Genomic DNA, 26,667 nt, shown 5'->3' with positions numbered 1-26,667 from the left:
CAAAGGTCAAACGGTCACCTAAGGTGAATTTGATTAACCATATTAACTGGACGGTTGAATATTACTGACGTAAGGAGCATCGCGCGGTCGCGTTGTTGTTGGTATAGTACAAACAGAGTCAAGTACGGAACGGCCGTTAAAGAAGTAACGCTCGTAGGCTATTCAAACCGTTTGACCTTTGGAATGAAAACGTCTGCACTACAACAGCGAACGAAGACAACGAAGGAACACGAACACAAGATAAGTAAACAAGTATATAACGTTAATTTAATTCAAATAATCGAAAGGGGAAAAACCTATAGAAATCCAACCACATTCGGTGTCCTAGTGCCCTTGAACCAATAATAATTAGTGCAAATTTCTTATTCACTAATGAGTTCAGCCAGGTGTGGACTTTCAGGCTAGGTACATGCCAATAGACGATAGCTTGATAGCTGATAGCCTAGCTCTATATATAGTGTAGATCCTAGTGTAGATAGTAGATCTAGTATAGGTTCTAGTGTAGATTCTAGTGGATTGACATCCACCCTAAGCGATTTTAAATTAATATGAACGGATGGATTACTCAAGGCTATTGATATTACATTTCTTTTATTGCTTCACAACTGTGGTTAGGGCTTCATTAGCCATATTCTATTCGGCAATGGCTCGGACTGTGTGTTCGTCTTCTTGTAGTTTTATCCACTTCATGCTACCTGTAGATCGGTGCCTTATCTTGACAGGCCAATAGTTTTCTCCATCAATGTAGACACCAGGATGGTTAGGATCTGCACTGTTACGCGATGTTCTATACATTTCTATAATATCGTATCCTTCTGGAATGATTCGGAATGCTGGTGCTCCCGAGATGTAGTTTTGCCACACGGGGATAGCTGCATTCGACCAGATTATAGGACAATGTGCGAGTTTAGGTCGTTTTCTTTCTGGCTTTGTTTCGGTGCCAAACACTGGTGCTGATTCGACACTACTGCTCACCTTAATATTGGTCTCCAAGAACTTGCTTATCGGCTGGGGTGTCGGGTTTGTTATCCACCAATAAGTATCCAAATGGCTTTTCGGTCTCCCTGTGGTAGGCGGACATAAATTGGTCTCTATCCTTATCAAACATTCGCTCTCCGACGATTCCAATTTGTTTTCTGTCACTAGGGCTTCGGAAGAGAGCAAGATATTGGGCATATGTCTAATAGACTAATGTCTATATTAAATTTTCCCTTAGGAAACATGTTCTGAAGCAAGAAGATAACACTAGCGTTTCTATGGCGACCTTGAGTAAATAATCGAGCTACTACAGGACTGTCTGTCGCTTCGGCCATCAGATCATCCAGTATGATTATGTTGTTGTGCTTGGGATTAATCTCACTCAGATCCTCGGACAGCTCGATCGGGTAATGCTCTTCCAAATTGAATTCTTTTTCCAAGGGATTTTTTCAAGACATCGTAACGATCTTGCCATTGATTATAGCACCAAAGAATACGGATATTTTTCTGCTCTTCATACACGATACGATTCTTTTCTAAAATCTGTTGGACGAAATAGGTTTTACCACACTGAGTGGGACCCACGACCAAAAGAGAAAATTTATGGCGGAGGTTGAATTCTGGACAGGGTGTAGTAGTCAAAGACAGCCGTATTTTTGGAGTTTTTGTTGATTTGGGTACAGAGCTTGTTATCTTTTGAACTACTTGCTGGCCGTGCCGGTAGCAAGCTCGAGATGTGGTTTTGTAGTAGTGAGAACCTTGCCCTTCCTAACCATTTTTTCCTTTCATCCCCATATAGATTATGTCACTTGACGTAAATGATCACTCATAAACTTAAGATTAGGCTTGTTACAGACAGGACAGTCTCTTTTCTGCTTATAGCGGAGCCCCATACTTAAGAAAAAATGGTAAACCATCGATTTGATTTTTCATGGTTTGGCTGACGTCACTTCCGTCCGTACGTCCGTACGTCCGTCCGTCCGTCCGTCCGGGCGTGTACACAACACAGGAATCCCGCTTGATATCAAAGCAAAACTACTCACAAATGCGGCTCTCAAATGCACAGAAAAAAACCGCTTTATGACAAGTTATAGACCAAAAACAATTAAAAAAACACTTTCATGTAGTCAAAGATGGATCAAGAAGTGTTCTTCAAGAATTCAGGTGTGTATTTTTTAGCAAACAATCGTATATATATATATTTTTTGATAAGCATTTTTCTCGACGAATCGAGAAATCAAAGACTTTCTCTCAAAACTTTTTATATTTCTATCGATAAGATTAATTTATTTTAATGCTGGAGGAAATATAACATGAAGAGCATATTGCAACAAATATTCGTCCTTTATTTAGCTTTGTAAATCTTTAACAATTCGGTTGTTTTTAACCAGCTATCGTATGTTTTTCGTTCAAGAAAAAGCTTTGTTCGCCTCCTATCGCGGGGTCCAATCGGCAAAACAAAGAAGACTTTCATTCAATAATTTTATATCTTTCTACAGAAAATTTATTTAATCATTAAATGAAATATAAATTTTTACCAAATATTCAACTATAATTCATATAGTCTTTAATCAATAATTAATAATAACAATAATCTCTAATCAATAATTAATGATTTTTAAATATTTATACATTTTTTCAAGATTGTAAAAAACGAATAGAATTTGTCCATTATTTAAATATGAATATGTTAATATATAATACTTACAAAGAAGAAGGAATTATAAGATGAAAAACTGACTAATAAGGAAAATTGAAATATATATTGAATATATAAATATGTATCTTTATCTAAAAATCTACGTTATAAGCTAAAAATCTAAATTTATAAAATGGCGCTTTCAGCAACCTGAATGTCTAAGTCTATATTGTTTATATCATTATAAGTTCTTTTTATAGTCCTTGAGCCTCGTAGACATACAAGTGCAGATCTTAACAGAGAGAAACAAGTCTTGGCCCTAATCCATGCCATTGTTTTGTGGTACTCTTCACCTTTCTTTCGGGCTATCAGTTCAGCAAGCCTGCTGTGATATGTTTTGCATTCTTTACTCATACCTCCTGTTAAGTACAAAAGACAAGGGGAGTAAATGTTCCATGTTCGATTTCGTTTACTCTTTCGGTGTATTTCCGCTTCTTGTCATTTTCATGTAGCTTGTAGATTTTGGGTAGATCTAGATCTTTGTACGTATCTGCATTTGGGTGACAAACCCTTACGTCAAAAAAGGCAGAACGTTGCTTCTCCCAGAAACCTCGTGCATGGATGTCAAGTCTTGCGTCTGCAGCTTTGTTTGCTCCTTTGCTTAGTTTCTCATCTGAGATTGATTGTAACAAGGGCTCAATCTCTACGTCGTTGCATACTGTGCTAAGAAGCTCAGCCTCCAGATTGCGTAATTCGTTGTGACGTTGAATTACGAATCCACCACGTTTACATATCATTGCGTGATCGACCGAGAAATCTTCACCACATACGCACTTTGATGGAATGTCTCTGAAAGACCAATTATAACGGAGACGTAAAGCGTCTCTAAATTCTCTCTTGTTCAAGTCGAATCCCATTTCCTTAAGAGGAATTACAGTTAACCAGGTTGATGCTCCTTTCTCTGCGGCTAAGTCCAAGGATCTGGCTGTAATCTTTGGTAGACTTTCCTTCAGGCTTTCAAACGCATCTTTGGATGCTTTTTCTTTCTCAGTGTGACATTTCTGCTTTGCTGTTTTCACTTCAATTTCATCTGGCAACTCGTGAGACTGGGAGATAATCTTCTCCACAAGTGGGGCACTTACTTTGACTGACGATGAGAATTCATACTTTGCATCAATACACGGGTTAGTAATACCGATACCTCCATATCGTGTCGGTAGCGATAAAATCTTGCGATCATCTTCATCACAATCTTTTTGTGTCATGGCGGGTATAAACACGTCGGAGATGGCAGCTTCTAAAGGTTTCAGTAGGTCTGAGATATCTGGAAGTGTGCGAAGAAAGTACGTCCAGCGATGTTTTAAGCCAAACGTGTAGGCAGCGTAACAGGCCTGTGGCTGTGATAGAGCAAATTCTGCTAATTTGGTGATCTCGTTCACCCAGTTGTCAATCTTTTCCGTGACGTACTCGTTTAGAAACGATCTGGAACCAAGAACTGCACCAAGATGTTTGTGCCCCTCCACTGTTACATTAATGGGTGTATCCTTAAAAGTTTCTCTGACGATTTCTTCTTTTGGTGGCTTTACTATAACCCAGCACTTCTTTGCGTTGGGGAAGTACCCAAGATCTGGTCCGTACTGGTTAAGAGTGTCCCACCACTTTTTAAGATCCGCTGCTTTTCCTACACCACTAGCGTCATCAGCGAACCAGCATTGCTTGGCGTCAGAAAAAGCCTGCAATGTTGTAATAAGAGGCTGCGTACTCAACGCGTACATACCCATAGCCAGTGGGTCCCCTTGTGTTGTTCCCTCAGCTGATACGAGTTCTTTCCCGCCTGTGATGAATAATCTTGCTGACTGTCTGTACGAGTTGATGGCATAAACTGCAATAATAGGGCAAAGGATTCTGATGTTGTGCAAAGCAGCAGCTCTGTTTAGTGAGTTGAAAGCATTTGATGCATCAATAAGAAGTACGGCATCTGTGTTATCTGCAGCAAAGATAGTATTCATTGCGTGAACTGCAGCTTCATTCCCTGATCTCTGGCCTGCACACAATTGGAGAGAGCCACTGGTCTCGATGACGTCATCCTTTGACACATTCATTACGCACTTTCCAATGATTCTTCTGATTACCTCTCCAACTCCAATGGGTCTTACGCTGCCTTCACCTTTGTCAAGCGGTATCAAACGACTTGCAACTAATGCCTCTATGGTGGTGGGATCTACATATGTTGTACAGAGGATCTTTGTCATTGTGGCTAGTGCTTCACAAAGCTTTGAGGAGGATTGCTTGAATGACTTACAGGCAAGAATTCTTCTGAAGCCATTAGCGTCAATACCTGAAGGGCCACCCGAGCCTTTAGTTCTCAGGGCTGCTTGTCTGATCATATCACCGTCTATCTCACTATAAATTGACTCGGGTATCTCATCATCAATTGGGCCGAATAGCAATGATCCCAATTTCGCTGGCTGTGGTTCAGGATGCTTCTCCTTGAGTTGAGTCATGACGTCATCTGTAAGTGGTAATATGCCTCCGTTTGTTGATTCATTTAAGAAGCGCAATGCTGAGTTAATTTGTCCTTCCATCACAAGTTTTGCAAAGACTTTTGATCGATCAGGTGGACATGTGGTCTTGTGTTTCTTCATGTCACTTTGAATTATCCTCCCCTCGCGAATTAATTGATTGAGCTCACCGACCTTCCAGAGTGCGAGACGTTTCGCCAGAATGCGCTGGTTTTCTTTAGCTTTAGACTTTTTATTTGGCTTTTGGAGACCCACAGCCAACAGAACAAAGGCAGCTTTTAAGGCAATATGCTGTTTGTCAGAGCACGCATTCCAATCATCTATGTGTAAAGTTATTTGATCGATAAAATCTCTACCAGTTCTCCCATAAGGAACTAAAAAGACATTTCTCCTCCAAGTTGTTATTTCGTTGTAAGCTTCTAGTATGGCCATGGTAGGAATATTAATTTCCACGCCTTCTAAATTTTTACCCCAGCAGATTGTAGTTGGTTTGTTAACGTTTGTATATAATGGAAGATTACCAGGCTTACTCACGCTTTCAGAAGAACAATCACTAATTGAAATAGATGTACATGTATTCTTATCGATCTTATCGATCCATTCAGCGTTATCTCTTGGGAGAAGATTAATGTTTGTAATATTCAAATTCGTTGATGGATTCGGTTGACTAGATACATATTTAATTTCGTTCTCGTATTCTATAGAATTTTCTTGTAAAATTGAGATATCAACTGCTGAAGAATTTAGTCTATTTGATGCAGCTTGCTTTTCCTTTGGGTTTTTATTTTTGGATCCTTTAGGTCGACCTCGTTTTCTCGGTTCCACTTGCGTGATCGTTGACTTCTCATTGACAGGTTTTCTAGGTCTTCCTCGCTTACGCTCAGTTTGGCTGTCATTCGCAGAAATAAGGTCATCTTGGTTATTTATCATCTTTCCAGCTTCTCCAAAATAAAGTATTACGGCTTGGATAGTTTAGTTTAGATTCATTATTTTTTAATTGAAGAAATATGGCTCCTTTGTAGGAGCTCCAACGGGACGTCCTTCCTGCACTGCCTCCAAACGACTTATCCAAATATTCAACTGTTTATTAAGCTGTTCGAGCAAGTATGATTATAAAAATAAGCTTAAATTTGTGTTGTTGAAAGATGTTATTATTGTATAAAGACCTACCAGACTTTCACTCTAAAAAGCTAAACTGAAAATATTCAAAAACATTTACAAACGCCAATTTACTGCCAAAGAAATGAGTCGTTTTGTATTTTGCATTGCCTTTTGCATTATTTTTTATTTTGTCTCAGTTGTTCTTGTCAACTGTTAAAATGAATGTAAGCTCTGTTTTTTTAAGTAAACCTCATTTTTTACCTTAACGAGTTTTCAAGTCTGTTTTTTAATCTTGATTTGTCCTAATTTTCGATCTCAATGAAAGACATCCTAGGTAAATTTCACTAAACTTGATAATGTATTGGATTATCTGTAGTTAGCTTTCGTTTTTCTTTAAGTAAAAGAGATTCAAAGCCTAAAACTGTCGGCCTTGGAAAACTTTTTGTCGAAGAATCTTCCAAGAACAAAACTAGCCCCTGGGGGTGATGGTAAGTTGTGTACAAAATTCCTAAGTGTGAGACCAAGGGCACTAGGACACCGAATGTGGTTGGATTTCTATAGGTTTTTTTATTCCTTTCGATTATTTGAATTAAATTAACGTTATACTTGTTTGATTTATCTTGTGTCCGTGTTCCTTCGTTCGCTGTTGTAATCTAGACGTTTTCATTCCAAAGGTCAAACGGTTTGAATAGCCTATGAGCGTTACTTCTTTAACGGCCGTTCCGTACTTGACTCTGTTTGTACTATACCAACAACAGCGCGACCGCGAGATGCTCCTTACGTCAGTAATATCCAACCGTCCAGAGTTAATATGGTTAATCAAATTCACCTTAAGTTCCATATAGACACGCCAAATTGACACGCCGAAGTTTAATTGCGCGCACAAGAAAATACATTCCGCGCATATGAATGTACATACGCGCTATTGATTGTCCATTGATGCCTATGAATATTAACGCATATTCAATTGTCGTTACTGAAAGTTGATCCGCGCTAATGATGTTACTTGTGGTGTTGATGAAAGTACATTTCACGTTACTGATACAACTATTGGCACAAATGAATGTATATTTTCTGTTAATGAACAGCAAAAGGTGTATTATATATCGTTATTATTTGTATTATATATATTACTAGAATTCCACACAGTACATCTGTGTTATAAAAATCTCTAGCTATGCTTTATATTTCACATGTCGTGAAAAAAGAAGTACGACCGCCACTTTTTTAAGCTTTGAGTATTTTTCTCAGATTGTTTCACTTTCACGGATTTGTCACTTTTTAGCCGTAAGAAATCTTCACTACTGAGAGTATGGAATTATAAAGGAATGAAAGATGATTGTTAGACAAAGGAATAAATAGATGAGTAGTTACTAGGCGCGTTTTTAGTGTTCCGAGCATGTCAAGAGCAGAAGTTCCAAGCATGTTCTTCATTTCATCGCATATTTACAATCAAATTGTATTTTTTTGGTACCAAAAAAATATAGTCCTTGTCATTGTCATTGTCATTGTCATTGTCATTGTCATTGTCATTGTCATTGTCATTGTCATTGTCATTGTCATTGTCATTGTCATTGTCATTGTCATTGTCATTGTCATTGTCATTGTTAAAAAATATGAAAATCCTCTTTCCCAAATATAACTGTCGTTTGCTTAAGTTTTCCTATCGACCACTGCCTTGAAAACGAAACTCAACGGCCTAACGGCTTTGATATATGCTATCCTATCTGCTACTGCTTTTATATCCGTGTCCTCTGTCTTAATTTTGGTAGAATAACTGAGTTTTGGTTTCAAAAATAAAATTGGTTAATACCATTAGTCGTATCATATAATTATAACGTACCTTGCAAAGTACTTAAGCTTTGAGTATTTTTCTCAGATTGTTTCACTTTCACGGATGCTCGCTTATTAGCCGTAAGAAATCTTCACGACTGAGAGTATGTAATAAATGAATGAAAGATGATTGTTAGACAAAGGAATAAATAGATGAGTAGTTGCTATGCGCGTTTTTAGTGTTCCGAGCATGTCATAAGCAGAAAACTTCTAAATCGAAATAAAACAGGCCCCTCTCAGCAATTCCCAGAGAAGTTCAATTTGTTGGACCTGGAAAACAATGGATATTTAACAATTATTCGCCGAAGGCGAAGTGATTATCGGGGAATACTCCCCAATAATCACTGAGTATAAATAGTATAAATACACAGGTGATTCTTTCAAAAAAAGCATTGGAAAAAATGGTCCTTACACTTGGGATATTTGCTGTTTTCGGTCTTATTCCTCTCTTTCCAAAGCAAAAGGTTGTTCTTCAAAAAGATGATTTTCTAGCTTGACCCCGGTTACGTCAAGCATTTTCTCTTGTAAAATACATCCAATAGCCTACATTCAACTCAAAAAGTGCGGTGGTTTTTTTCAATAGAAGTCAATCTAAACCATAAAATACAGTCCGTGAATAGTTGAATTAACTGAATCCACTTCTGTTTTTTGCCTAGATAGTCATTATTTTGAGAAAAGATCCAAAAACCGTGTTTTTGAGACATAATTTGTATGGGCTCACATGAGGGGGCGTGAGCTTGAAATCGTAGCTGACCAAATGTTAACAGACTTTTTCTGATGGAAAAAAAAGAAGATAAAAGGCATTTTTTCCTGGTAACAACAACAAAGCGGCTGGCCGCCATTTTGGATTTTCGCTCGAGGTGATTATTGTGTGATAGTGTGAGTTTCTTGACCAATCAGCGCGCGAGATTTTCTATAATCACCTGCGTATTTTTACTAATGATGGATATTAATGGATATGAATGGATATTAAAAGTATTTTCGCTGTTCACTTTTGTTTTCAATATATTGACATAAACGAATCTTGGGTTCCCTTTGGTTCTTTCAATTATTTTATTGTAATTAATAAATTCCTAATTACCAGTGACGTAATAAATTCCAATTACCAATTACTGATATGTAAGATTTAATTGTTATTAACAAAGTCAATTGGCTGCTTTGTAATTAGCTGTTGAAAACTGCTCTTGATATCAAATAGTAAAATTGATGTTCATGTAGGAGATTTTGGGTGCTAGACGTTACGAACAAGGTAAGCTCTAGGATTGTTCGTATCTCGTTGTAGGGATTAAAAAGAAGCTAGAGAAATAGTAGCTGCGCGTTATTTAGGTATACGCCAAGTTATTACAAGAAACTACTCGTCTTCGCAGGATCATTTGTTTCTGGGGAATTGTTTCTGGGTTCTGCTTCTGGAGAATCGACTGGCATCTTGTTATAGGAATCGGAAAGAAGCCAAAGAAATAGGAGATGCGCGCTTCTCAAGTAAAAGTGCAAGAAACTACTTCTTTCGCAAACAAACAAAAACACCAAGACTGAAACTTGGAATATTTACCAAGACAATAAACTGAATATTTTTACACAGTGCATGATTCGTACTCATCTGAAATGTAAAATAATAAGCGCGACAGAATATTCATCTTTTTCAAGAATGCAAGATTAATCAAATTTAGATTTTCATTTAAAAAATACGCAATCTTTCTTACCACTCAGAAGAAAAGCGCGCGCAAGATGCTTAATTGTTCTCTCCCACAGCATGCTGGGACATCGCGCCATTCATAGTCACTTATAAATGAGTGATTGATATCTTGTCATTCCTTATATAGGCATGGAATCGTTTATTCTTGAAAGATATAACACTATCAGGAGTGACGTCATTGCCTGGTTCTATAGTTTACAATTGGTTACATTAGTTATGCAAATAGCTGTCTACCAACCAGAATGGGAAATCTTGCGTACATTTGTCGGCCTTGTTCGCTATGTCTTTTTCTTGTCCATGGTTCCATTCATCGGTCTTGGCATGTGTTTAGTGGCTGCACTACTTCCATTCGTTTTCACTTGGTTCATCTTTTTCTTTATTGTTGTTATTCTTCCTTGTACCATTCCTGTTACTGGTGCACTTGTTTTAGCTGGATTGTGTTATTGGGCATATCGAGTGTTCTTGGCTATTCCCGATTTGATTGGTGTCCTACACCACCATTGGTTGTCCTACATGGCCAATGTATTACACAGCATTTCAATATTGATGTCAGTCGTTAGTACAATCAGCCATCTTCCAGAACATGCTTACACGTGTCTACAATTCATTGAACATCAACAAGCACTGATCTTCTCTGCGATTGGCTGTGCTTGTCACGTGATATTCAATCCGATAGAATCTTTGTTGCTGTTGACGAAGCGACTTGGGAACTTGTTGTGGAGTGTCTTTGTTGAAACTCCCAGAAATCAGCTGCTTGGAGCAGCGAGACGTCTACAATATTTACTAGACACTGCATCGACTGGTTTCATGCAGCTGTTTGTAGGCAGTTATTCAGATCTGCCCAGGGAGGTGCTGCTGCTACTGTTCCGTGATTACCTGATGAATGGACCAGTATATCAAGTCAAGAAATGGTTCCGAGAGAACGTGGAAATTCCCGAAGTGTTTACCGACATGATGACTCATTCCATCAGTAGCATCACCCTTGGGGCCTTGGATGGGTCGCTGTTGGCAGACGTTGAACATCAAGACCGTAATGGACGATCTGTTGATCGAAGTACAAGATCTGCACCGCTCTTGAGGAGTGGGATGAACGGACGAATGTGAACAGGTTTGGCTGCAGACGAGATGGTTATTACCAGGGACATAGTGAGGGGAGATTATACTAAACACTTAACTTATTCCATTGCAATATCTTTGTAATTTATAAACATATTAACAACCTCAAATCTAATCATGCAATATATACTATCGTTCCATAAATTCTTATAATTTATAACTGGCCTTTTTCCCCTTTTCCAATGAAGACAATGGACGAATAAAGCATTTGATTGTATTGTTGAACTTTTAATATAAAATAATAATAAAAAATAAATCCAATGGAAAATACGTATGGCTCGAACATTTTCTCTCGGGTGCAAAAGTCGGGTTTGGTATCGTACATGGATATCTAGTTACCTTGCAGCATGTCTACATGGGAGTCAGGGAGGGGGCGGAAGAGTGAATGCGGAACCGGTCAACTTTTGTAGCCTGGGAAGGTTTGGAGAATTTTTTGGTTGCAACATCATTAAGCCGGATTAACTATTATATTGTATTGTGTTGATCCTAAATCCTCCAAGTCCTACAGCTAAGGTAGTGTGGTTCCACAATGAGAAATAATGTCTTTGAAAGATTCAGGTCGAGTGAAGCAGTAAGCAGTGTCTAAAACGGTTGACGTACAGTGTTCCAATAATTTTGGCTCGACAAACAGGCCGACAATGCCAGCACTCAGTACGCCTGTACTTACAGGAGACAGAGCGTAACCCATGCCAAACTCGCGCTCTCTTATAGTTAACCGTAAACGCAAGATTTCAGGAAAGATACTGAACAGAAAGCCTCCTAGGATACCCGCTGATAAGCAGGTCATCAGAATGGTCGTCACTCCTGTTAAAAAGCGGTACCAAGATTCGAAAACTGCGAACAGAAAATGGAGGAACACGAGGACTGACAAAACCCATAATTGCGTGCAGGTGGGAAAGTAAAGCCAGCGAGGATTGAAGAAAGAAATCACTGAACGATGAGATCGACCAACCAACTCCCCGAACATAAAGATAAAGATGTAATACTGATAGTGGTCACGTGGTCTGAAGGGAGAGTTCTTGTAGGCAATGGTGGTAGTAACCGATTGAATTAAGGTAAAATAAGAAACAAAGGTTGTATATACCGGCACGAAAGTAAGGGACAACATCTTGAGTATAATTGACATTTTTTCTTTCCTTGACAAGCTGTCGCTATATTCCGTTTGGGGTACTTTCTGTTGATTCTCGTCTGTCTGCTCGTCGTCTGTATCAGTGGTTTGTACCTGTTGGTACCCTTTGTAGTTGGTTTGGTCTGTTTGATTCTTGCTAATGAAATAGTAGCTGACCTGAAACAGGGTGCATAATGGTGCCACTAAGACCAGGGTTATGCTGGGTGATATACAGCCCCACGTGGTCATCGCTGGAATGAGATAGATAGGAAAGAAAATATGAGCGAACGAGCGAACGAGCGAACGTAGGTAGGTAGGTAGGTAGGTAGGTAGGTAGGTAGGTAGGTAGGTAGGTAGGTAGGTAGGTAGGTAGGTAGGTAGGTAAAGTGGAATTGCTTTATTAACATGACCTCAACATTTACAGGTATTGTTAAAGCGTAATAGCTAGAAACAGTAGCAATTGTATAACAATGAAATATTAAAGTTAAGTAGGTAGGTAGGTAGGTAGTATTCTACTCTCATTTTTATCATCCAAATCTACACATCACACAAAGAAACTAATAGAGTAAGTTAAGTATCCTCAATTATTTATCAATTGACACGGTTTTCTTTGTTATTCACAAGGCTTTATTTTTGTTATAACCCTCATTATAAATGCGAGGTCAATATATAGTTATTAGAGAGTTTTAGATTCACGTTCACGGCAAACGTGAAACGTCAGTTGACCAGTAAAAAATCATTTTAAATTACTGAAAACGAATCGCAAAAAAGTCCAAGTAGTAGAAAAACAAAAGAGTATTTGCGCTTGGTGAGAAGGTTTGTAAAAGGTAAAGTGAAATACAGGAAAACTATGAAAACGTGGTCAGGTTTGCGGTTTGCGGGGAGAAAAAAAGTCAATCTAAAACTCTCTATTAACCCGGTTTTAAATAACTATATATAGACCGTTCGTATTTATAATGAGCAACATTTGATAGAAAACCGTGTCAATTGATAAATAAAATACTTAATTACCTCAAAAGTCGGCAATAAGCCTATACATCCCTCGGGCCTGCGGCCCTCGGGATGTATATGGCTCATTGCCTCCGTTCGAGGTAATTAACTCTTACTTATTCAATCCCGAATACCAGGCTCATACAATCATTGCCATAGCCGATCACTAGTAAACACTATAACTCTGAAATAACCTAACATTTCTATTTAACTCCACTTCCACTGTCCAGCCATTTATTTGCGATGCAATTTCAAACTGAGCGCTATACGCTTCCCAAGGTTGGCTCCCGTCATACGTAGGCGGTGATAGTATAGGCTTAGAAACTTTATGAGGACTGCTCATACTTACCAAATTGGTGGCTGGTGTAGAAATGGTTTCTTTCGAATCTAGTCTAGTGTTTTCTTTAATTTTATCTAGTTTTCTGTTCCATCGATCTTCGATAAGTTCAACCCGTACAATAGGTCCTTTGCAGCTAGTGGTCACGTGCTTGGATACCGCTTAGCAACACAAAACTGGAGAGCAAGCCTTCCAGTAAACAAAAGTTGTAATAGGTCAAGCACGCGTGGTTTTATACGATAGTTTCATCGTTCAAAACGCTTAATCCTTTTGCCCTATCTACAAACACAGTAAGATAATCTTAAATTCTCTCCTTTGGACTCGATTTTTGGTTCGAAGTAACGATATTCTTCGCGTTATCGCGAAAAAATTGTCACCGCCGGCCCGCTCGACGGCTGAAAAACATGGCGACTTCGCAAGGTATGTACTTCAAAACTCTCCTTTTTTTTGGTTTCTTTTCAATTATTGGACTTCTAAAATCTCTAAAATAACAGTTTAGATTGTGAATGGTGATCGATTGTAATTGGGCGGCATTTTAATGGACGATTTGTTTATTTTTTGTGAGAGTGATTCCACGTCTAAAGTCAAGACTAACCCATGTTTACATATATTCGCTGTAGATGTTAGAACTCCCGACGAGCCATCACATACCAAGAAAAATTCTTCGTACCATTGTTGTGTTCCCTTGTGTAACGGAGATTCTCGATATCATCCTGATTTAAAGTTTCACCGCTTACCAGGCCGTGCAAGGGATGAGCAATTGAAAAAGGAATGGCTGGTGAAGATACGAAGAGATGTGGGCCCACACTTCAAGGTATATAGGAATCTAACAATATCAATGCACAATACGAATTGCCTGTGGATCTTTAAAAAACTGTAATGAAGATAAAAATAGTTGAATACAGTTACATTGTTATTAAAAGGACATTTGATTTATAATAGGTTAACAAAAGTACCAGAGTGTGCTCAAAACACTTCACTGAGGAAGATTACAATCCTCCCACTGATTCTGGACGTCAGTTGCTAAAAAGAGAAGCTGTACCATCAATCTTTGACTGGTCAACCAAATCCAAAGCAAGAAGAAAGATAATTCGACAAGTAGATAGGTAATGAATATCACATATTTCTACTTCAATACATTTCATTTAGACTTGACTGATGGAATTGTACTTGATGTTTATTTTGGTTTAAACCAAAATAATTTTATAATTTTAATAATTTAGTCTTTTATAATTTTTTATTTAGTGTGAATTGAGTGTGAACTGAGTGTCATCATAATTTCAAAACCTTTTTACAGAGACACTCAGACAGATGAAAGTGATGACAATGAAGATAATAGTCCCAGCACTTCTACAACCTTCAGCATGGATGACCTACAAGCACAAGTCCAGTCACTCAGAGCACAGTTCCAAGATGCACAAAAGCAACTTGAACAAAGTAGAAATGAAACTGCAGCTGCCCTCACTGAAATAAAAAGGGTTAAAGTTGAAGCTGCAAAAGAAATTGAGGACATTAAGAGGCAAGCTGCAGAACAATTAGCACTTAATAAATTTGGGCTTGAGAGATTTGGCACAGACAATGAGATCATAAGATTTTATACAGGTTTCCCATCCTATTTACATATTCAGTTCTTTTTTAAGTTTTTGCAGCCATGTGCTGCACAAATGACATATTGTTATGCCTCTGGAGAAAGAGAAAGTAGACCAGACTCAAGAAATATGCTTCTTGTGGATGAATTGTTTATGTTTTGTGTACGCCTCAAACTAGGTCTATTCGGACAGGATTTAGCTCATAGGTTCCGAATACATAAATCGTCAGTTTGCAGGAAATTGATCACATGGACTAATTTTTTGTATTTTCTTCTTGGTAGTCAAGTGATCTGGCCTTCAAGGCAATGACACCGAGAGCTTCGTCGCGAATGAGGTCGTCGTACACCTGTTGCTGCCAGTGGATGGGTAGAACTGCTATTGTCGTTGTTTCGACCCGCGAAGATTGATGTCTCTCAGTTTGCCGACTAGAGTCTCGACGTTTCACTAACATGATCCAATCTCTTGTCTTCTATTGCACTAAGGCGATTCTCTAATCCTTGTTGCATACGGTGTATTTGCATTTTTTGACTCTCGATTATTACAATAAGATTACTAACTTGACTCTCCAGTTCGTTTTTTTCGGCGTCCGCATGTGCGACAAAATGTTTAATCTCCTTCAAGATGTCTGTAACTCGTCTATCAAAGGCTTCACTCTTTTGATCTCCAGCCGGTCCTGGCAAACCCTTGTATTCCTCAACACCAGAATGCATTCCAGATTCGGAGAGTTCTTCCCTATTCCTTGCCTTAGATCTTGTTTCCATGAGCTAGCACTTAATACTGTACCTGACGCTTCCAGAATCTCAAACCTTGCTCTGCTACCAAAAATGTACCGTCGGGCCCAAAACCAACAACGAAGTCCTCAAATATTAACTGCTGCTCACTTTATTTTACATTTACATTTCTTATATAGAGCTGGTGATGTAATCCCAATTTTCACGTGCATATATATTCAATCCCTTATTCTTAAAGTCCTTGCTCAACAGCGTGCTTTTTATCCATTTAATCCCTTATTCTTTATGCTTAAAGTGTATATGACACGAAAAAATTTTAATGTTAAGAATGTGTAGTTTATTGGCATTAATAAGAATATCATGGTTAAATTTGTTCCAAAAACGTATTTCTCTAGAAATTCAAAAATTTTTAGCACGAGTTGTGACGTCATTTTGTTTACAAGTCTCCAGATTTAGTTGCAAATACACGAAATATGTTTGAATATAGAATCTTAATTTCAAGTAGTACACTTTTCAATTTCCCAACATTGGAAGAGTACTACGTAAGCTATCAAATGAAGCTGACTAAAATATGTCTTTTGTTGTTAATTTATATGAATTACAATTTATATTTAGTACATTACTACTGAATCTAGAGTACGTGTCAACAAAATGACGTCACAAATTGGGATTAACTTTCGCAAATATCTCAAGAAATAAGCTTTTGAAACAAATTTTGTTACGATATATTTATTATTACTAACAAACTATACATTTTAAATGATGGAATGTTTTCGTGTCATATACACTTTAACCGCGTAACAATAGCTAATTGATCAATCATGCATATTTAGTCTTGAGTATACCATAGTGCATCTTGAAGGCTATTTATTTCATTTTTGAACTGACGACGATAACTACGAGTATGGTTATTCTATAGATTACATTTTTTCGAGGAACCTTCCAAAGTTATATATGTAATAACAGAGCTTTTGGTTTTTTAAATTGTTTGCATTTATTCACATTTACAACTAAATATTGTTTAGTTGTAAATGTGAATAAATAATGATTGTTGCTTGACTTTGAACTAGGTTGTTAGATCATTTTCAACTAATATATGATATATCATTGTAGTTCTAAATTTTAATCCAATTAAATTTTATCTAACTCTAGCTAAAACAACCTCTGGGTAGATCTATAAGTCAAGGCATGGATAACTCCGAGATCAAAACCTGACACAACCACTGGGCTGATCTAAGTCATCAGGGCACGGTTAACTCAAAACTATGTATAGAATCGCATGGGAAATCGCGCTGCAAATCGGCTGTGTTAATTAAAAAACGTTCGGTACTCTCCCTAGAGATGATTATATTCAAACCAGCTCATGCGTTCCTATCAAGGTTCAAACATTCATTTCATTACTGGAAGTTTGATTTTCATCCTGCTTTGAAGCGTGCATTAATGAAATGAACGTTGTAAATTTCAGTACAGGATCCAGGTCTTTATCTCAAAACATCAAAATGTTCGTTTGTGAAAGGATTTTTTGAACAAAACTGCGCATTAAACAAATAACCTTAAAATTACCTAGACAGGAACGCTTGAGCTGGTTTGACTGTAAGGGCGAGTACAAAAAATTGTCATGTTAAGACAGAAAGCAATAAAGTGAAAGGTATGGCATACCTGTGTAATAAAATGGCGCAACCAAGAATCCTGCTCCGGTACCTGCTGAATAGGCAGCGAAGACAGAAGTCTTAAAGTACGATGTAAGTGCAATGATACTCATGTTACCAAAACCAAAACCAACTGAAGCAAGACTAATACCAAACAGCTTCCATTCAGCCTGCTTCACATATGCCACGATCACAAACCCAACAGCATTGGTTACAGAAACTACAAACACACGAATAAGATACGGTATCTCCCTTATGAAGTAAGGAAAGACTACTGTAATAAGGGATATCGGTACCATGTGAGCGATCAGATTCATGGACGTTTGGATGTTACTTGCCGCCATGATATCTTGGGCTCCAGAGATCGTCACGGTAAAGGTGAAATAAAGCATAAGACCAAAAACGAAGAAGGATAAAACCGTACTTGGTTTCTCCTTCTTTTCATTCTTGTTCTCTTCTATGGCCGGGCTGTTTTCAAATGGCTGCAAATTATCATCTTTGATCCCTGCCATTTTGCTTTTAAATATATATATGCTAATTCCTTTATCCAGCATTCTTTCTCAATAGCCCGCAGAGTCAGGCTACGTGCTAAATGCTCAGTCATTCGAGTTATTATAATGAGCAACATTAGACCGTTCAGATAGATAGATAGATAGATAGATAGATAGATAGATAGATAGATAGATAGATAGATAGACTTTATTTAAAGAGGGTAAACACTAAAAAGTGATGACACTTATAAACTTGTGGCCCTCACCTTAAATATTAAACTACATTACAATATAAAAAACTATAAATCTATAAAACTATAAAACTATAAAATTACAAAACTATGAAACATAAACTATAAAACTGTAAATAAATATACGAAAAAAAAAACAACAAACAAACCCGGCAATCAGGTGTAAATATATTACAAATAATATAATTCAATAAGGGCTAAAATGATTTATAGATTTCTGTTCATTAAAATAGTAATCCTGAAGGGCTGACTTAAAACTATTAACACTAGGTTTAGACTTAATATCAACGGGAAGAGTGTTCCAAACTTGAATCGCCGATACTGCAAATGACCTCCCACCCTCTGTTACACGATTGAACTTTGGGCAAACAAAATTACATTTAGAATAACGAGTAGTTCTTGAGTGAACATCAGAATTTAAAACTAATGAATCTAATAGATATTGTGGAACTCTAAGCTGGGTACGCTTGAAAAGAATCAAACATTTGGCTATTCTAGCCTCGATGTAAAAAGGCAACCAACGTAACTTATTGCACAATGTAACAGACGCCGAATTAGGTTCAGCATCAAGAATTATTCTGGCTGCTCTCTTCTGCAGACGCATAATATTATTCAGATTATCTTTACTACACATATGCCAAATGACACTAGCGTAATTTAAGATAGGTCTAATCATACTATTATAGTATAAAATTCTTTGTTGCAATGGCAAACACGATTTAATCTTATTCAAAACTCCTAATCTTTGAGAAACGTTTTTGCTAAGATATTTGACGTGATTATCAAATGACAGTTTAGTGTCCAATTCGAGACCAAGCACTCGTGAACACTCTACTTGTTCCAGTGTTTTATTATGAGAAGTACCAATATTCAGCTGTTTATCCTCGGTACTAACTTTAGTAGACAAACGCTTGCCAGTAATCAGCATGGACTTTGTCTTTGTTTCATTGAGAGGAAGCTTGTTGGCACTAGCCCAGTTCTCTACATCTTTCCAAGCACTACCCAACTTGTTACGCATGGAAGCCAAGCTCTCTACATCAGAAGCGTACGAAATACTTGTATCATCTGCATAAAGATCAACATGAACATCGGACGATTGAATATTCAATGGGAGATCATTGATGAAAACGAGAAACAAAAGAGGGCCCAGAAGACTGCCCTGAGGAACTCCATGGTGGATATTTTGGAGGTCTGAGTCCAAACCATTCACAGTAACGTACTGTCGACGCCCTGACAAGTAGGACTCTAACCAAGTTTTTGAGGTTTCAGCCAGGCCGTAAGCAGATAGCTTTGTCATTAAGATCTGATGATCAACCATGTCAAAAGCCTTGCAGTAATCAATAAGAACAAGACCATTAACACGATTGTTGTCGAGGTTACCAAGTAATTGGTCAACAATCCTGATAAGAGCAGTATCAGTTCCATGGTGTTTTCGGAAGCCAGATTGACGAATATACAATAGGTTGTTTTTGTTCAGGTAGTCGTAGAGATGGTTATGAACATGCCCCTCGAGCAATTTAGACAACACTGGCAAAACCGATATTGGTCGATAGTTAGTCATATCATTGTGATCACCTGATTAGAATAATGGGGTGACTTTTGCAGTCTTCCATCGATGGGGGAATACCCCTTTTTCAATTGATATATTCAAAAGCTTTGATACAGATGAAGCGATGAGAGGAGCAGCGATTTTCAACATTTTTGCGCTTATTTTGTCTACACCCATGGCCTTAGAACAGTTTAAGCTTAATAAGTTGTCATAGATGAAACTCTTTTCAACAGGTGGAATAGAGAAACACTCTTCCGGGTCTTTTCTGGAAGCAATAAAGTTCATGAGTTTCGAGGTGTCCAAAGGTATGTCAGGCAGAAAATTTCTCAATTTGTCTGCGATTGTACTAAAATGGCGATTAAAGTCATCCGCAGATCCATGGTTACCATGCTTTCCCTCACTGGAACTACCAGTCAATGACTTAATTGTTTTCCACATTTTCTTCGGGTTACCTTTGCTGTTTTTGAAACACTCTTTGTAGAACTTGGCCTTAGCATATTTAACCATATTGGACGCATGATTTCTCGCCGATCTGTAATTAGACCAGTCCTGTTCATTATTGGAACGTCTGGCTTTCTTTAACAATGAATCACGTTTCACAAGTTGCTTGATAACTTCTTTAGTCATCCATTGCGCTTGTTTAGGTTTTGAAACACGTTTCTGGCGCCAAGGACAACAGGTATTCAGAACGCCATTAAATAAAGATTCCCAAGTGCTCAAAACATCATCAAGATCATCGAATATAAATGCTGTGTCCCAAGGGACCTCCTTTAAGGATTCCTTGAAGTCTTTCTCATTAAATTTTTTCATGTCCCTGTAGGTTATAGTGCGTGGGCCAGGACCATGATTTGGGCTATTGTTCTTGTAAATGCGTACACAGAATACTGGAATGTGGTCGGAGATTCCATAATTATAAGTTATTATCTTCTTGATTCTTTCAGGACAATTACTGAAAACATGATCCAGACAGGTGCCACTTATGGGTCTTGTTATTGACTCTACGAGCTGTTTAAAATTCATACTGAGAATATGTCTGATCAGGCGATGTTTCTTAAATTTCTGACGTTCATTGAAGTTAACGTTGAAATCTCCAAGTAAAATCGTTTCCTTATTTAATAAATAAGCAGATTCAATGTTTTTGTCTAGCTTGTGATCCATATCCTGGGAATAAGAGGGTGGTCGATAAACAGCAGCAAAGAGCAGAGGACGTTTTGATTTGAAGGGACAGATTTCCACCCAAATAACCTCAAGGTTACAATCTTCCAAATCAGTTCTTCTGCGATGATTAAGTGAGTTGTTGACAAACATCATAACGCCACCTCCAGTTTTACCAATCCTATTCCTGCGATATGTGCTAAAGCCCGGTACAGAAAACATTGCGTCAGGAAGATTAGAATTTAAGAATGTTTCATTCAATGCCAGAATATCGACTTGCGAGCGATTATCTCTACCAAGGAGAAAGAGCTTGATTTGTTCAAATTTAGACGAAGTCAGTCTGTTTACATTCCACGTACCAAAGCGAACCCCCTTATTTCCAAGACCCAAATCAAAGAAAGGATATGGGTCGCAGAATTCATCATCGGAGGGAAATTCCACAGAGGCACTATCCAAATCAGATTCATAGTCGGTTCCTGTAGAATTAGTGTCGGACAGGAAAGATACGTTGAGTGCATCAGGACCGGGATTCACGGATACATCACCAGCAAGTACAACCAGACTGAGCGCCAAAAAGCCAGCCTTAGAGATGAACACTCCAGCTTTGAACTTTAAAGATGGCGGCATCTGTTGTTTATTGGAGCAACTCCGCGATAATCTTGAATTTCTCGATGGAAGTTGTTTAACATCGAGACCATTAGATAGATAAGTAATAATAGCATGATTATTTAGCTTTCTGGTAGGTTTTTGGGAATTTAAAATAACAAAAAGCATCAGAAAAATCAGATAAAATCTGGAGCTTAGCAAGACAGCCCTTCTCGCCATGCTTGAATGCTCTGTCAAAATGGTCAAAATGGTCGCATTTATAATAAGTAACATTTGAAAGAAAACCTTCTCAATTGATAAATAAAATACTTAAGGTGGCTCGATGCAATAATTTTAAAGCACGACTCCTCTACTTGTATTGCAAACTGCGCGGCACCAGATATACCTTGGTCAAATGGAAGTTTTAAATCGTGTGTATTCCTTGACCATCGGACACGCCCTGAAGGCACAGTGACGTCATGTGATTGACCCGAGGTCACGCCGGAAGTCTTCGTATCGTAAATGCGGGTTGGATTTGGATATAGTCTTTCTTCGAAATTATGGTGACTGTATTTTTTAACGGCCTAAGATACAAAAGTATCTAACTTATAATTTATAACTTTATAATCTTTCTTCGAAATTATGGTGAGCGTATTTTTTAACGGCTTAAGATACAAAAGTATTTCTTCCGGCGTGACCTCGGGACGGTTGCCGAAAGAAATCCGTTGAATTGGTGTACAGTGAGCTCCAAGTACGGGTCAGAACAAGCGTGGTAGTATGCGAATACAGGCAAATTTCAAGACTTAAAGACGCGAAGACTAATCTCTAATGCGACTTTCTCGGTTCTATAGGGATGTGAGAGAAGGGTCACGACTAAAATTTGGCGCTGGAAAGAAAATTCGAAGACGTACGAGGTTTCAAAGACCCGTGATGGTTCGCTTTTGGGACTCGAGTTTCCAACATTCTAAGAAGATATAACTAGCTAAAAACTAGTGTGAGCTGCGTCGGTGTTTCTAATGAAACAGTAATGATGAAAAGGTAAATTATACACCGTGAAAAGATGAAAAAACTTACTGACGTTTCGGACGCTAGTCCTTCCTCTTTTACTCCGACGAAGGACTAGCGTCCGAAACGTCAGTAAGTTTTTTCATCTTTTCACGGTGTATAATTTACCTTTTCATCATTACTGTTTCCAACATTCTCTTATTTCTTACTGGTGGGGAGAAAAATCTTAAAACGGGCTAAATTCGAAAAATAACCACGCAGAGCGAAAGAAGTCGTATTTCTCAATGATCGGGTAAAATTTCGAGGCTTTATTTCACGTTTCAATGATTTTATTGAAATTGTTGATGAATCTCCATACATTTCCTTACAACAGGACACCACAGAAACCAAGCTTGGGCTACCTGTGGTTTGCCGTGATAGGTTAGGTTTTAGTGTTTTTATTTACTATTTTTGGTTATCTTAATTCTAAATATCGTTAAATGCCTTCTAATGAGTTTACTCATAATTAATGACTACCTAACTATGGTTTACTGAATAAACGGCCAGCAAACATAGCGTCGTCGCCAATGAAATTCCTGTGATTCATTAGATTAAAGGAGACTTCGAGGGCATAAACAATATGCGTAGTTTACAAAAAAAAAACAACAACCCCGAAGGGACCTTTTTAAAAGTATTCTTGAAAAGACTTTGCTATTAGGAGCTGTAATTAACCGTTAGGAAGCGGTCATTAATTATTGGGGGGGGGGGGGGGGGGGGAGGGGGGGAGGGCCGGTAAATTATTTGAAACTAGGGATCAAAAATTTTGGCTCCACATAGAATTTGAGCCTAAAAATTTTGGACCCCTCTGACAAGACAGCCCAAAAAATTACAGCCCTCCCCCTCCTATAAATAGCTTTAATTTTTGTATATAAATCTGGAACGTTGCAAACTACAAGAATACATAGCAGTTAGATTGATATGTGGTGTTGCTTGCGAGGCACTTATTCTTTATAGAATACATCGGTTTGAAAATGTTATGATGGAAAAGTATAGTAAAAATACTTAATTAGTTCTTATGCCAAAAAAAAAATTTAGTCAGCAACACTTGCTCTCTCCCTCCAAGGTCTGCAAACTCTTCCTGATCTTGTGGTGTTCAACAGACTAGCAATTTGTTCTTCTTCTTGATGCAATTCGTCTTCATTGTCTGAAGAGGATAATGATGAAAGATCATCGTCATCGCTTCCAATCTCTTCAACCACTATATCATCATCCTCATCTTGGTCATCATCATCACTGTCGTCAGTCTCGTAAAATCTATTGTTTAGTAGGCTGTTGAGTTGGCAAAAGTGACCAAGCAATATCCATTGTCACAGCATCCACTTTTTCGGTTTTTTTTTTTTTTTTTTTTTGCTCCCCTGGAGATTTTAATCGCTTGTTTTCTATATACACGTCGAGTACTGACACCTTTAATTTTTTCAGACCTCCATCCCTGTATAAACCTTCCAATTAAAGTCGTTGAAACATTTCTTCTTTTCTTCCTTCCTTGTAAGTTCTCTGGTCTCTGCCCTCTTTTTTTTCCTTTGCTCCAGATGATAAAGATGTTCTAAGTATTGTGCTACTAGCCGTTTTTCAACCACGTACTTCTCAAACCACATGACTCACACTCTATCAAACAGAACTTAGAACATATAAAAAGTATCAAAGAATCACTAACTACTCTTAAGATACTTAAGAAAATAGCCCCATCAGTTCAAGGAGACGATGTTTGTACTCATCAAGATTTGCAGGATCCAATTATCATGAAACTTGGTAAAAGAGAGAAAATGGGCAGTAGCCCTTATATCTAAATCATCACTTCGCCTGGATGAAAGAGCAAAACAACATTTACGTATGCTGTTGAATCAAGATATAAAAGTTGAAAAAACTATGTAGATAATGATGATGAAGAGCAAGGGTTAGATTATGATAATTATGATGATAATAATGATGATAGTGATGATGATGGTGATGATGATGATGTTGATGATGACGACGACGATGATGGTGAGGATGTCAGCATTGATGATGAGAGCAATTTATAATGATAATAATAATAATAAAGAGGATATTACATGGGCGCGCGGAGATACGAAATTTATCTTCGAGTGTTGAAAAGATCTCTCACCTAGCGCAGCGAACGAGTGAGAGATTTTCAACACGAGAAGATAAATTGCGTATCTCCAAGCGCCCATGTAATATTCTGTTTATTATATAATTATCAATGTTTTGGCCTTTTCAGGCAATTCTTTTCGTGTATTTTTGAATAGCCATCGCAATGGTGTTATTTTCACACGTGAAAATAACATGTTATTTTCACGTGTGAAGATATCAATTTTTCGAAATAGAGAAAAATAGATATTTCATAGTTGATTATATAATAAAGACAATTTACGTGTCAATATTTATACCGATTTATAAAAATAGTTATGATTTAGGTTATGGTAATTATGATAATGTTGTACGTGATGATGATGATGTTGATTAAAATAATCCTGATAATCAAGGCGAATAATGTGGATTTAGATGTTCATTTTAATAGATGGTCGTGATAGTGTTGATGTTGATAATGGTAGCAGCAATGAAAGTACAACAATCGCAGCTCAATCATAGATATTTTTACATTTTTGCGAGTTTATAGTATGTAGAACAAAACATACATATGAAGAAAAAATGGTTTGGACGTGTTATTACTCATTAATAATGTTTTTGATAAAATCAATAGAATTTGTCTGCATACCAAAAAAGTCAGAGGCTTATACTCTGTAACTAGCTTATAGGTGGGATACATATTGAACAGGAGGTTTTTGTGGATTATATGGGGCCCAGAAAATTGCGACCCTCCCTCTAGCATGCGCCCAAAATGTTTTGGCCCTCCCTAATGGAGGGCCCAAAAAGTCGCAGCCCTCCCCATAAATTTACCGGCCCTCCCCCCCAATAATTAATGACCGCTCCCTTAAAAAAGGCGATACGTACGAACAAAGATAACCCACAATGCAGAAAAATATGCCTGAGCCGTACCGGCAATTCATTTGAAAGTAAAAGTCAGTCGGGACTGTAGAGCGTGCACAAGGATTCTTGAATGGCTTCTAAACCCAGGAGTATTATCTAATGGCATTCACCATTTTCCATACATCGGTTCACTGGTCAACAACATCCATGTTGCTTACAAACCTATTATGACTTTACGACGTTTATTGACTGACAAGACAAAGACGAACCGCTCAACAGGCAAGGAGCTATTTACAAAATAGATTGCACGGACTGCGACTTGACTTACATCGGACAGACTGGTAGGGCCTTGACGCCACTAATAAACAGGATCCTAACAATCACATCGCTGAACATCACACTGAGAACACTGGACACAATATATTGAATGGGACTCTCACTGCCACATGTATTACATATAGCACCAACTACCATCAACGCCTTACACTTGAAACCTGGTATACAAACTTACAACAAAAACCGGTTAACCGAAGTCAACAATTAGACCTCTTTGGCTTGGTGTAATGTTTTCCCCTTTCAGACCACGTGTCATTCCCTTGATAATAACATTCTACTATTGAGTTGTATCCATATTAATTCATGTGCCTTCTCACATGTGCAACGTTAACGAACGCAAACCTTAAACAAAGAAATGATACTCTAGGGAATGACATGTGGTCTGAAATGGGAAAACATTATCATATACGTCAGAGCCGAAGAGGTCTATTACCGGCACCTTACAATAGACTCATTCACGACCATCGACTGTTTCTCATTTTCTCATTCGGACTCTGAAGATGACTTCCGCTTAGGTTGTCGAAACGTCAGTCACCACCAACAACGTAACAGTATTTCTAAAGACTACACTCACACAGACGATCACATTTCACATCAAACTTCAACACCTGGGTTCAAACCATTTACTCTTGTAATGAGTGTATTAACCACGGTGTAATTCACGATGCCCTTTGTGTGTGATTCGCGTGGGCTTCGTTTTGGGTGTCTACATGGTTCTGGGGGTTAGCATCAGTATATGGGTGTTAGACAAGTATACTATTTCAAAAAAGTAGTACATGATAGATAAGGCCGGTAAGCCGTGTACGTGGGATGGGCTCGGAAATCGTATAAGAACATGCGGGGTAAATTGACATGAAAAAGGTTCTGTGATAAGCGATAAGTGATGAGTAATAGGAGATGGAAGACTTGTATTTCCTATCATGAAACCATTTAAAGCACCTTGGTACCCGATGTTCGTGTTTAGATGCATGCCTAACTGTGACTTTCGGTCGTGAAATCACCAATCGCCATTTGCCACTCGCTCATTCAACGTTTTTGAAAA

At 37.9% G+C, this 26,667-nt stretch overlaps 3 protein-coding genes and 1 pseudogene across 5 annotated transcripts; 1 reads left to right on the top strand and 3 right to left on the bottom strand.

Annotated features, from left to right (window-relative positions):
* Positions 1–2,803: 2,803 nt before the first annotated feature.
* LOC148906300 (uncharacterized) lies at positions 2,804–6,162 on the bottom strand (annotated as a pseudogene).
* A 4,986-nt stretch (positions 6,163–11,148) lies between these two features.
* LOC116290457 (uncharacterized) lies at positions 11,149–17,798 on the bottom strand. Its single transcript, XM_031697486.2, has 2 exons — positions 17,297–17,798; positions 11,149–12,241 (listed from the first exon to the last, which is right to left on the bottom strand). The coding sequence occupies exons 1-2, from the start codon at positions 17,796–17,798 to the stop codon at positions 11,391–11,393; spliced, it is 1,353 nt and encodes a 450-aa protein (XP_031553346.2). The 3' UTR covers positions 11,149–11,390.
* Positions 13,455–15,339, top strand: LOC148906299 (uncharacterized). 3 transcript variants are annotated; one of them, XM_089038507.1, is made up of 4 exons: positions 13,455–13,737; positions 13,938–14,131; positions 14,260–14,423; positions 14,615–15,339. In XM_089038507.1, the coding sequence occupies exons 1-4, from the start codon at positions 13,722–13,724 to the stop codon at positions 15,213–15,215; spliced, it is 975 nt and encodes a 324-aa protein (XP_088894633.1). In that variant the 5' UTR covers positions 13,455–13,721; the 3' UTR covers positions 15,216–15,339. The 3 variants fall into 3 exon arrangements, with proteins under 3 accessions (XP_088894633.1, XP_088894632.1, XP_088894634.1); XM_089038508.1 differs by lacking the exon at positions 13,455–13,737 and having other exon boundaries at positions 13,762–14,131; positions 14,615–14,836; positions 15,188–15,339; XM_089038506.1 differs by lacking the exon at positions 13,455–13,737 and having other exon boundaries at positions 13,757–14,131.
* Positions 17,799–19,607: 1,809 nt separating the features above from the next.
* LOC148906298 (uncharacterized) lies at positions 19,608–21,359 on the bottom strand. The gene has a single exon (XM_089037737.1). The coding sequence runs from the start codon at positions 21,357–21,359 to the stop codon at positions 19,608–19,610; it is 1,752 nt and encodes a 583-aa protein (XP_088893863.1).
* Between the last annotated feature and the right edge of the window lie 5,308 nt (positions 21,360–26,667).

The sequence above is a fragment of the Actinia tenebrosa genome, unplaced genomic scaffold, assembly GCF_029948245.1.
Source record: "Actinia tenebrosa isolate PJP-AT-01 unplaced genomic scaffold, QUT_ActTen_1.0 PGA_scaffold5__44_contigs__length_20552954, whole genome shotgun sequence".
Lineage (NCBI taxonomy): Eukaryota > Metazoa > Cnidaria > Anthozoa > Actiniaria > Actiniidae > Actinia > Actinia tenebrosa.
Note: the sequence above shows the minus strand (reverse complement) of the source record. Positions and strands in the feature narration are given on the sequence as shown.